General features: G+C 38.5%; 2 protein-coding genes across 4 annotated transcripts in view; one reads left to right on the top strand and one right to left on the bottom strand.

Annotated features, from left to right (window-relative positions):
• Positions 1–12,836, top strand: part of LOC132168658 (uncharacterized) — a gene marked incomplete in the record, with an annotated part of 32,376 nt that overhangs the window by 11,139 nt on the left and 8,401 nt on the right.
• LOC132168661 (sugar transporter ERD6-like 5) lies at positions 5,448–10,272 on the bottom strand. Of its 3 annotated transcripts, none has more exons than XM_059579662.1 (18): positions 10,049–10,272; positions 9,850–9,912; positions 8,780–8,869; positions 8,450–8,509; positions 8,134–8,199; positions 7,977–8,042; positions 7,817–7,892; positions 7,534–7,598; positions 7,280–7,372; positions 7,124–7,204; positions 6,944–7,028; positions 6,808–6,851; positions 6,663–6,725; positions 6,522–6,581; positions 6,367–6,420; positions 5,973–6,032; positions 5,740–5,854; positions 5,448–5,633 (listed from the first exon to the last, which is right to left on the bottom strand). In XM_059579662.1, exons 1-18 carry the CDS (start codon positions 10,181–10,183, stop codon positions 5,509–5,511), a joined length of 1,401 nt encoding a protein of 466 aa, XP_059435645.1. In that variant the 5' UTR covers positions 10,184–10,272; the 3' UTR covers positions 5,448–5,508. The 3 variants fall into 3 exon arrangements, with proteins under 3 accessions (XP_059435645.1, XP_059435646.1, XP_059435647.1); XM_059579663.1 differs by having other exon boundaries at positions 5,448–5,597; XM_059579664.1 differs by lacking the exon at positions 10,049–10,272 and having other exon boundaries at positions 8,782–8,869.

Raw genomic sequence — 12,836 nt, 5'->3', positions numbered from 1 at the left:
ATACTCTAGAAAACCAAGCGGCCAGTAGGGCTCTGGAAACTTCTGGACCGGATTCAAGTCTGGGCCCAGAGGGCCAGGGACAGTTGGGCCCAAACAGTGCATTAGTGGGTGGAGACACGGAAGGTCAGGAAGTCACCAGCATGGAGATTCTGCTGCCAGGGGCTGCTGAATATAGAGGGGAAGAAGGAAAAAACGAGCCCACTGTTTTCAGGCCTGCTCTGAAAACTTGGAAGCGGATGGCCAGAAGTATAACTAATATTCCGGCAACAGTTCAGGCCACCAGTAAGGCAAAAAGGGATAGGAGTAACTCCATGGATGTGCTAAATTCAGATTCAAGGAGAATGGAGAAACGAAGTAAGAAAGCAAATGTGTCCCAGAGCACGAGCATGGTTTCATTGGCGGAGGCTGTTACACAGCCCCGCCAGGAGCCATGATACTCCTCAGCTGGAACTGCCAGGGGCTTGGGAACCCCTGGACAGCTCAAGACCTTCGCCTTATGGTGAAGGAGAAGAAGCCCAACATTTTGTTTTTAATGGAAACAAAATGCAGGAAGGGAAAGATGGAAGGAATTAGAGTGAAGCTGGGTTATCAGCACATGTTTGTGGTGGAACCAGTCGGGTTAAGTGGAGGCTTGGCCCTATTTTGGCAAGATGAATACGTTCTGGAAGTCCAAAATTACACTCGTAGACACATTCATGCAATAGTGGTAGATAGTGGCCAGGAAAGGGGCTGGAAACTTACTTGCTTCTACGGGCACCCAGTTGCATCCAAACGGCACGAGTCATGGGAGCTGCTTGAGCACTTGCTGCATTATCAACCTCAACCTTGGATGTGCGTTGGTGATTTCAACGAAATCCTTACACAAGAAGAGAAGACAGGAGCAGCACTAAGGCGGGAGAGTCAAATGGTCCGGTTTCGGAATGCACTAGATAGCTGCAGCTTAAAGGATTTGGGCTTTATTGGAGCTCGGTATACATGGACAAATGGACGGCATGATGAGGGGTTTGTCAAGGAGCGACTTGATCGTGCAGTGGCCAATTCATAATGGTGCGCAGCTTACAATGAAGTTGTTGTCCAGGTGTTGGCTGCAAGGACCTCGGACCATAAGCCTTTACTCATGTCATTCAGCCATGATAAGTCAAGATATGTGGGGCCTCACAGAAGCTTCAAATTTGAAGCTAAGTGGCAGCTTGATGAGGAGTATGGTGGAGTCGTGGAGGAGGCGTGGCATGAGGAGCACACAGCAAGCCCTGCTATACAAATGGTGCAAAATAAACTGGCCAAGTGTCAAAATGCTCTTAAGAGTTGGAGTGGGGTGAAATTTGGAAATGCGGCCAAAATACTAAAGTCGAAAACAAAGGAGTTAGAGAACTTACAAAGGCATGAGGGACCGGAACACTGGGCAGAAATTTCAAGGCTCAAATCTGATATTGAATTCATTATGGAGCAAGAAGACATACGGTGGAAGCAGCGAGCGAAACAAATTGGTACACATTTGGTGATCGGAATACACCATTTTTTCATGCATGGGCTGATCACCGTAGAAGAATTAACCATATCCGCAGCATTAGAGATGAGGAGGGACGGGAATGGAAAAAGAAGGAGGAAATACCGGAAGTGTTTGAGAGATTCTACCAAAAGCTGTTCACGTCTGAAGGCACCTATGGAGCAGAGGAGTGTTTGGCGTCATTGGAACCTCGGGTCTCTCTAGAGATGAATGCAGCACTACTAGCAGTGTTCACAATGGAGGAAATCGACATTGCACTCTCTCAAATGCACCCCCTCAAGTCACCCGGTCCGGACGGCTTTTCGGCTTGCTTTTATCAACGTTCCTGGGACACAGTTCGGATGGAGGTAGGTAATGCGGTTCTTGATTTCTTAAATAAAGGCATATTTGACCCGAACATTAATAATACATATATTGCTCTCATTCCCAAGAGCAAAACTCCATCTCGGGTTACTGACTACCGGCCCATAAGTTTGTGCAATGTTTTTTACAAACTTATTGCGAAAGTGCTTGCAAATAGAATGAAGAAAATGTTGAATTCTATCATATCACCACAACAAAGTGCCTTCCTACCGGGGCGGTTAATCACAGACAATGTCATAGTGGCCTTTGAGGCTCTCCATACTATGAACACTCGGTTCAAAGGTAGAACAGGGTACATGGCATTAAAACTCGATATGAGCAAAGCGTATGACCGAGTGGAATGGGATTTTCTGGAGCTATTGATGAGGAGGATCGGGTTTGATGAACGATGGGTAGACCGCATTATGATGTGTGTTCGGACTGTCTCCTACTCAATACTTATTAATGGGGTGCCCTATGGAAACATCAGACCCTCCCGGGGTATCCGACAAGGGGACCCGTTATCCCCATATCTGTTCATCTTATGTGCGGAGGGTCTTAGCACACTCTTACATAAGGCCGATAGGGAGGGCAGAATAACAGGCTTACCTATTGCCAAAGGAGGCACCAAAATTAGCCACTTATTTTTTGCGGATGACAGTTTGCTTTTTTGCAAGGCAAACTTCATTGAATGGTGCAATGTGCAGGAAATCCTTGCTCAATATGAGAGAGCTTCGGGGCAAAAGCTCAACCGTGAGAAGACCTCCATGTTTTTTAGCAAAAATACTCCAGCGGCAGTGAAGCAATTTATTACTTCGACGGCAGGAGTGAGGGCTACTACGAGCCTTGAGAAGTATCTTGGCTTGCCGGCGATTATAGGTCCTTCCCGTTCTCGGGCCTTTGCGAGCATTAAAGGGAGGATCTGGGAGCGGATGCAAGGATGGAAGGAGAATTTCTTATCACAAGCCGGTAAGGAGGTACTCCTTAAGGCCGTGGTTCAGGCTATACCCACATACACCATGAGTGTATTTCAATTGCCGAAGACTCTATGTAAGGAAATCAATTCTATGATGGCTAAATTTTGGTGGGGGCATAAGCATGATGAAAGTCGCATTACTTGGATGAGCTGGCAAAAACTAGGGCGGACTAAGGTGAAGGGCGGGCTAGGCTTTCGAGATTTGGAGTGGTTTAATATGGCGCTTCTCGCAAAACAAGGGTGGAGACTCCTTCAAAATCCAGATGGTCTAGCATCAAAAATCCTCAAAGAAAAATATTTTCCACATGGCAATTTTCTGAATGCCCCATTGGGAAGTCAACCATCTTATGTATGGCGGAGCTGTTGGAATGCTAGGAAATTACTAGTGGAGGGGCTAGCTTGGAGGGTGGGCGATGGCAGCAACATCAGCATATGGTTAGATAAGTGGGTTCCCACTACAACTGGTGGGTTTCTTCAGTCTCCACCCCGTCTTCTAGACAGGGAGGCAAAGGTGAGTGAGCTGATGGATAGGGAGGCCAACTGGTGGAACCTGAGCTTAATCAAAGAAATTTTTTCGGAAGAGGAAGCTAACCTCATCAGTAGTCTGGCTGTGTGTCCTCGGCGAGGGGGTGATAGAAGGGTCTGGAAATATACAAGAAATGGTGAGTATTCGGTTCGAAGCGCTTATCATCTGGCACAGGAAAAATATGAAGTGGACAAAGGGGGATGTTCCAATGGGGATAGATCAAAACTGTTGTGGAAGGCCATCTGGAAAATTGAAGTCCCACGAGCAGTTCAAATGTTTCTTTGGAAGGCAGGTAATAACATCTTGCCTACTAAGGAAAATTTATTTAAGAAGCATATTACCCTCGACCCACTCTGCCCCATATGCAACCTCGAGGTGGAAACGATTGGGCATATACTCTGGAGCTGCCCCTCAGCCAGGGACGTGTGGGCCGATTGCTCCATGAGAATTCAAAAAAGTTCTAGTTCAGAAATGGGTTTTCTGGATATCATGGAGAATCTGTTGGCAAGGAGCGATGTTGAGGAGGTACAGCTGATTGCGATTGTAGCGAGACAAATCTGGTTCCGGAGGAATACAGTGGTCTTTGAGGGTAAATTCAAGAGTCCACAATCCGTTCTACGTGCAGCAAAGGACCAGCTGGAAGCTCACCTTACTGTGGCTAAGCATGGTGCTAAGCAACGGCCTACTCCAAGCAGGGCAGTTAACGTCCAGTGGCAGAGACCTCCCTTGGGAACTATCAAAGTCAACTGGGATGCCGCTGTCGATAAGAAAGGACGAAAGATAGGAATTGGGATCATTGTGAGAGACCATGATGGAGAAGTACTAGCCATGCTCTGCGAAACAATGGCTTCCATCAACGATCCAACTACGGCTGAGGGGCTGGCAGCAAGAAGAGGCATCGAACTTAGCCTGCAGCTGGACATACGCAAGATTGTACTGGAAGGCGATGCACAACAGGTTGTTCAAGCTTTGCAGTCAGACGAGGGAGGTTGGCGACCGTATGGAGCGATTATTGATGACATGCAGCTATTGTTACGAGGTTTCCTGGAATACAAGGTGAATTACATCCCGCGGGAGGCCAATGGCGAAGCTCATAAACTAGCCAAATTAGCTTTGACTCTAGGAGAGGACAAACTCTGGAGAGAAGACTTTCCCCTTTAACGTTTTTGGCTGTGTAATTGTGATTGACTTTCAGCTTATTAATGAAGATCTGAATACCCATTCAAAAAAATAAACACAAAGAACTTACGGGTGGTTCGGTGTTAGACACCTACATTCACCACTAGAAATACCCCTAAGGGCTACATTGTGTTCATTAACTTGATTTGTCTACAATACAAAGGTCCCTATTTATAGGGTAATGTCTAAATACAAGTTTGGTAATCAAATCCCCTTGATTTGATTACAATTTCAATATATGATTACAATCAATCCATAAATAGAGAATATTTCAATATCAGCATAATTATGAAATATATGGAAAATATATTATTTTCCATATATTCTAAGGGCCTAACTCAACCCAAAAGTTAGCTCAAGAGTTGAGGTTTCCCCTCAACTTATAAATGGCCCATCTCCTTAATACACAGGCAATGTGGGACTTCCAACACGCCTCTTCACATGTGGCGGGAAAACATCCAAGCCAACACGTGCGACAATGGGTGACGGTGGGCCACAACCAATTGGGTTAGACTCTGATACCATGTTAAAATAATGATGATGTGGGAATTATAGCAGAAGCAAGAGATAGAAAGAACACAAAGAACTTACGGGTGGTTCGGTGTTAGACACCTACGTCCACCACTCGGAATACCCCTAAGGGCTATATTGTGCTCATTAACTTGATTTGTCTACAATATAAAGGTCCCTATTTATAGGGTAATGTCTAAATACAAGTTTGGTAATCAAATCCTCTTGATTTGATTACAATTTCAATATATGATTACAATCGATCCATAAATAGAGAATATTTCAATATCAGCATAATTATTATATTTTCCATATATTCTAACAATAAATATTAAAAACTATTGGAAACCCAGGTGTGAACACAGTGTATTTTTTTTTTTTTTTTTTTTTTTTAATCAAATGCGGGAAAAGGTTACAAGGGAGTGAACACAGTGTATTATAATTAATAGAATGGGAAATTCATCTTAATTATTGGACCAAATGGGTAATCGATGCCTGTATTTCTTCTAGCACTCGCCCCTTTGTTTCTGGTACAAGCTTTGCAACAAATACAACAGCTGAACCACATATCAACGAGAATATGAAAAATGTTCCTGTAGTAGTGTACATACGTACCCAAAACATTGTTTTTATTAAAAAAAAAAAAAAAAAACAAAAAAAAAAAAAACGGAGAGAGTGGGGCTGCAGGGGTTTGATTACCTGCTGAGCTCCATTCCATCATAAAGTTGAAAGCGTAGGTTACAATCCAAGAACAGGTCCAGTTTGCTAAAGACACCAGGCTTCCAGCTGAGCCCTTTATGTTCATGGGAAATATCTGTAACAAAATCTGACCCTTCAATCTAAAGCTCAAAACCTTCTTCTTCTTCTGTCAAACTGCTATTAAAACCAATGAAAAGATTCTTTCTATTACTTGAAACAAGAAAGTTATATACCTCTGACAATAGGACCCATGGTATTCCTGCCATGCCTATTGAGTAAGAAACAGCATACCCCTGAGCATTGCTATTAGTTAGTAAACGACAAACTCGACTTGATTAGGATTTAAGGTTGTTGTATTTAACGATATAAATTATGGAACATCACGTGGTGTCACCTACACCGTTAAACACAACAACATTGAAATGAAAACAATTAATGATCATCAGCAGGCACTAAGGTCCGTTCTCCTTTTAAGAACTCAGATAGCATCCAAACTTAAGAATCTTAAACACCACAAATTGTTATATGGTATTTCAAGCATATATGGAATTGTTACAAAATATGAGACATAGAAAAGAGGTATCTTTGATGGGTTTCCTTGTGAAGAAGGGGAATAATTGTATATACCATTATGCCAATAAACACCAAAATGGGAGTGAGCCCCTTCCACTGCTGGAGGTCCTGCTCACAGCAAACTTACCTTTTTCAAACAATGATCTTTTACCAATAAAAGTAAACAAAAAACAATAGAAAAAGAGGTATATATATGGATTTGGGTGAACCTGAAACCAGAATGACAAGCCTACAAGAAAGCAACTCAAGCACATTCCGGCAGCAGATACCTACAAGAAATGGAAACTTCACTATCATTTAATCAATGAACTAAATTATTACCTTAAAAATGTATCCTTTTCCATCCTCACCATTAGAAGTAGCCGTCTTCCTGATTTATCTATTAAGAGCACACTAGCAGCAGTAGCTGGAATCTGCAATTGAATATTTACACTTGGTAAAAATGCATAAACCAAAAGCCTTGATTCATTCTGCAGTTAAAGCATCAATTAGTACCTGGATAATAGCCATTGATATTGTCCCAACACTACTCGAAAAATCTGTCATAAACCAGTGATCCATATCATCCTTTTTCATGTCTTCTATATTATCATTTAACTATGGAAAGCGGTTCTAAAGGCCCTTAATTTACCAGCTTCTTCGAATATAGAGGCGGCATAAGCAGAAATGGCATTGTTCCCTCCAAACTGTACCAGTAACATCAATCCAACTCCAACCTTTTAAGAGATACAGTAGAAAGATTAGACATGTTTTGAAAGGAAGAGGTTCTATGTATAAAAATTATTTTGTTTTCATTTCTAGTAAGGCTCACAGTAAGTGAATGAGCATATCTCCTTTGGAACAAATCTAGAAATCTAGTTTTTGACTGCAGCTCCAAAGCTTCCGTATAATCCTGCAAAAACAGGAACACATAAATACTAAAACATAAGAAACCAAAGATTATTCTGCTTGAGGTTGCAAAATTTACCCTGATATCAGCCACTTCTTGAGAAATATCAGCATTCCTTCCCCTAAGGCGTTGTAGAGCAGTTTCAAACTCTTTCTCCTTGCCAATTTTAGCCTGCAGGCAATTGTATGATCATTTGACAATTCTAATGGATCCTCACTTTTCCTTTACTGTGTATGCTTTAAGATAAAAGCGAAAAAGAAGATCTTTCTCTTTTACACTTTAGATGCATCATAAACATGACATTTTCACTATAACCTTTGAGTTGGACTCACCAGCCATCTAGGAGATTCTGGAATGAAGAATAAGCCTAGAAGTTCTATGAGACATGGAATGATACCTGAAAGTAACAAATGAACACAAATAGACTTGACTCAGAAATTCTCTACATATAAATAAGTAGGGAAAGTTACTAAACTCGTCCCTAAGGTTTGGCCTTGTTTCAAATCGACTCCTAGAGCACAGAAAATAGATGAAATTTGTACAGAAATTGGACAAAAGGATCACTTTGATGCTGCAATTACCAATTAAACTAATGGAAATCTTGAAAGGAATTACCAATTAAAGCCAAGATGCGCCAAGAAGTGACATTTCCAATGAAGTACATCAGAGAAATGCCGCAAGTAATCATCAACTGTACACTTGATGAAATATATTAAAGTAAAACAATTGAGTTAGGAATTCAGTCCAAACACCATAATAAGAAATTCTTACCTACCTGATTAGCGGATGTAAATCCTCCCCGAAGGTTCTTTGGGGTAATTTCTGCAACATATATAGGAACCTGGAATTGGATTTATTACTATCATAATTAGCAAGTGTTTCACAGATAGATAGCTAAATTAAGTAGGAATCAAAAGTCTTATTATAATTACCACGTAGGCAAGAATCCCATTGCTAAATCCCAAAGACAGTCTTCCAAGGTCCAGCCACCAAGCATTCTACAGGAAGAATTCAAATGATCTTTCTGCTATGAATCTAAACCTTAAATGCAGAGAAATGGAAATGTGACAAAAGATATCTGTCTGACTTGCTTCAGAATGATTTTCAACAATCTTTCAATGGAAAAAATGGCCACAACCAAATAGACATCAGAAGTAAAGTTCAATCAGAATGCACTCTTTGTAAAAATTAAAAGGACCTCATCTTATTTGAAGTTGTTTCCATAAATCAAAGGAGAAGAGGAAAAACCTTTGCAAATGCTATAGCAAGCCACCCTGCAATGGTGAAGAACTCAGAGAACCACAATGTCTGGATTAAAATACCATTAAAAAAAGTGTTAAATCATCCGTTATTCCAAAATCTTAATAAAAGAGTATACTTCCCAACACTTGGAATATGTAATTGAAATTGTCATAAACTATAGAGTCAAGGTTTGAACTCGAACCTCTACTTTGATATTATGCTAAATCACCAATAATCCCAAAAACTTAAATTGATAGAAAATAATGATTAATTAATAATAATAATAAAAAAAATGTGGGAGAATTTGAGGGAGTAAAAGTGGCAAAAGAATCTTACACCTCTCCTACCGATGACATCTGCTATCTTTCCATTAACAAGTGCTCCTGCTATTCCTCCTGCTGTCATTATTGAACCGAAAACTGAATACTGCACAGTGAGGTTGGGGAAAAAGGCATGCAAGTAAATAAGACACTGAAATTATTATGTGAAATAACAGAGAAAATTTGATAGGAACAATCAAGATAACAAGTTCTAAATTAAGGGATAAGTGTCACATTTCACTAAATTGAAGTTAAGATTTTGGCTAGTCCTGTACCAAAAATTTCTCAAAAAAACTTCACATCCAGCTCAATAAAATGACTAAACTTTTGCTGATAGTACTCAACAAACAACAAATCCTTGGCTATATTAATAATTAAAAATAAATAAATAAACAATTTTGTTCTCTTTCCTCTTTGTGAATTGGGAAAGTAAATAAAGAAATAATATTTTAAATTGAAAAGTAAAAGTTGATAACTAAAATGGTGAATGATGTAATTGTTTTGAAAAAATGAATATCTAAAATAATTAAAATGTAATCCCTTAAGTAAAATTTAGCTAAACATTTATTGAACTAAACTAGATGTGAGGGATTGAGGGATTGACATACCTTTCTCAAATTCATAAATTTAAACCGTTCATTTCATCTAAACGTTTAAAATAATTCATGTTTCAGCATTTAATGAGAAAATTTAATAAGGAAATTACCTTTAAGGAATTTAATAAGCCATGTTTCTTCATTAAATGTTAAAACATGGCTTATTTTAATCGCTTGGATAAAATGAACAGTTAAGATTTATGAATTTGAGAATCTCAAATTTAAAAAAAAAAATTATAAGAAATCTCAAGCCTGATGGGATTGCTCGGGTAAACTATATGAAATAGAACCTTATAAATTATAATCTTTATCTCCACATGAGTTATTTATTCCACATGGGTTATTTATTTAGTGGGCCCTCTCATTATTGGACTTCAATTATTCGGCCTACTTGTATTAACAAGTCTCAAACTGTTTGCATTTTGAAACTTCCATAAACAAATTTAGCTATATATATATATATATATATATATAAAGGATTAGCACTTACAGCAGCGACAGAGAGGCCCAAGTCTTCCATAATTCCAGATTCAGCAGGAGATGAAAATCCGGACTGCAAACCAGTAATACTGCAAATGTTGAGACAAAGTTGCTCCTATTCCGGCCTCTTTCTTTTCTTTTGGAAGAAAATATATATATATATATATAACAAGACCAATTGGGTGTTTGGATAATATAGTGCTACTTACAGAACACCCAATAGAAAGTGAAGCGCAGAGGGCGACTATGGAGCTCAGTACAACAATGGCCGTGGCTTTGGAATCACTTGCTGACACGTCCTCGCAGTTCTCATTGGCCTCTGCTGCTAAAAGTCCATCTTCCATTTTTTTCTCTTCTTTGATGTTTGAGTGCAGAACCTCTTAAGCCTCTTCCACTATATACCCAGCACGTGAGAGTGAGAGTTGGTGCCTGCCTGCGGTTGGTGAGACAAATTAACACGAGAATAAAATACTCTTCCGTTTCAAATGAAACGAATAGTATTTATTTAGTATAAAATGAAGGGTAATATTGTCTTAAAGTTGAACGATAAAATTTACAATATTGCCTTCTTATTTTACACTAAATGAATATTATCCGAGAATTCAAAGGAATCAAAGCAATATGAGCGGCTTTCTTGCTTTTTAAACATTGATTTATATATTCTGGCATCTCAAAAACAGGGGTTTTCTCTGCTTTTGCTTGGGATAAATCTTACACCTTCTCTCAAATTTTACACTCTCCTTGACCTGTCACATAAAATAACTATTGGAATTTGGATTATATACTTGGAAATTTCTAGGAATGAAGAGTACTAATCAACATTTTAAATTTAACCAAATCGGGGTGATCATATCATATCTGAATCTTTTCCAGTGTTTACAAAAAGGAGTATTGAATGTACAACTCCCGAAATAAATAAATTAAAAAAACAGAAGTTTTCGTGCATTCTTGTCAGGTTGACTTGCAGTTGGAGCTACGTACGACCCAATGTGGGTTGTTGAAAAAACGTGTCTATGATCCCTATATTTGTTACCACAACGAGGGGGTTGTGGTAATCTAATTTATATCAATCATTGTCCTCTTCTTTTCTTTTTTGAATAAAAAAAAAAAAGTTTAAAAATGGTCAAAACGAGTTTTTGTTAAAAAACGTTTTTCTAACATAAAAATTATATTTCTCAAACGCAATTCTAAACAGGCTCTTAGCCATTCAAGGCTTAGCGTTGACAGTGCCTCCCTCTGTCATCCACGACTCAACTCCATCGACATTTGACACCTCCCTCAAACATCTTCAAATAATGATCATTGTAATAAAATTCAACATACTTCAATATATAAGCCTTAAAGGCCCTTACCAGTCTCTTTCTTTCTCACTTTATATATTTTATTATATACAAGAGAAAAAAATGTTGTAAAAATTACGGAATTGCATATAGGGATAATGAAACTGACGGATTTGATGCCATTTATAACTACTCTTTTCTTATTATTGCAGACTATGAGTTTGGATTTCTTCTAGTGCACGCCCAGTGGTCTCTGGCACCAGCTTAGCAACAAATAAAATTCCCACACCACATATGCCTGCGAATATGAAGAATGTCCCTGAAATGGTGAACCAAGAACAATCGTTAGAAGAAAAAAAATGGTAAATCTACTAAATCATCAGTTATTCAAAAAGTTTAAGGTGATAAGATTAAGTAAATTTAATCAATACTCCGTCTCTACACGTGAAATATTTAATTTAAATGGACAACTGGCTCTAATATCATATTAAATCATCATTTGTTCCAAAAGCTTAACCTCAAATCTAATTTGAATATATTTAAATCTAATTTGATTTGATCTCTTATACCGTTTTGAATTCTATCAACTTCACTATAAATAGGAATCCTTTGTATTGTAAATTTATCAATTGAATAAGAGCACAATATATATAGTCCTTAGGGTTTTTATCTTGCGGAAGTAGATCATAGACCGGACCATATAAAATCTTGTCTTTGTTGCTTTTATTTTCATTTCATTATCATTTTCTTCAGAACAAAGAAGCTTAAGTGAATGAAGAGTCACAAAGAGAAGGAGGACTAATTAAAGGGAGGCATTACCTGCTGAGCTCCACGCAAATGAAAAGTTGAAAGTGACAGCAATAATCCAAGAACCAATCCAGCTCACAAAAGTCACAAGGCTTCCAGCGGAAGCCCTTATGTTTATTGGAAATATCTGGAAAAAAAACAAACAAACAAACAAACCCCATTATTCATTTTCAAGCTAATTCCTTGTTATGTCATTCTCACTTAAATTTTTTATAGTTTGGTGCAGAAATGAAGCTTAAAACGTACCTCTGACATAATAATCCATGGTATTCCTGCCAAGCCTAGCTGAAAAGAACCCAAGAAAACCTGATTGCAGAATCATATATATGGTTAATACACATCTGGAAAAGAAAGACATGAAGTGTGTCTTATGCCAGGAGTGTTTGTGTTTTTTCTGCTTTTAGGTGTTGAGGAGTAGCATGGATTTAGGATAGGTGTTTGATTCAAATAACAATACACCAATAAGGAAAAAAAAACACAAAATGGGTTGATTTAGCTTGAAAAAGTTTCCCTATGGTTAGCTTTCATTACCAATACACCAATAAGGACAAAAATCGGAATGAGCTCCTTCCCACTTTGAAGATCCTGCAAGAAGAATGAAAGACCAGTGATACTTAAACTTTTTGAACCTTTTAGGACACTGATACTTCAAAAGAATATAATTAAGCAAATTAAGTATACAGGTTTATAAATTTTGCTTAACCTGCAAGAAGAATGACAATCCAGTGAGGAAACAACCTAAGCATGTTCCTGCCACAGATATCTGCAATCAAATCATTGGCAGACTTCTTCAGTATGGGATAGTCAATAAACTACAAATATAAACAGAAAATTGCTTCGTTCTGACCAGTAGGAGTGGCCTTCTTCCACACCTATCTATGAAGAGTACTCCCAAAACTGTCATTGGAAT

This window comes from Corylus avellana, chromosome ca2 (assembly GCF_901000735.1).
Source record: "Corylus avellana chromosome ca2, CavTom2PMs-1.0".
In the NCBI taxonomy this organism is placed as follows: domain Eukaryota; kingdom Viridiplantae; phylum Streptophyta; class Magnoliopsida; order Fagales; family Betulaceae; genus Corylus; species Corylus avellana.
This window is presented reverse-complemented; position numbering and strand designations above follow the sequence as displayed.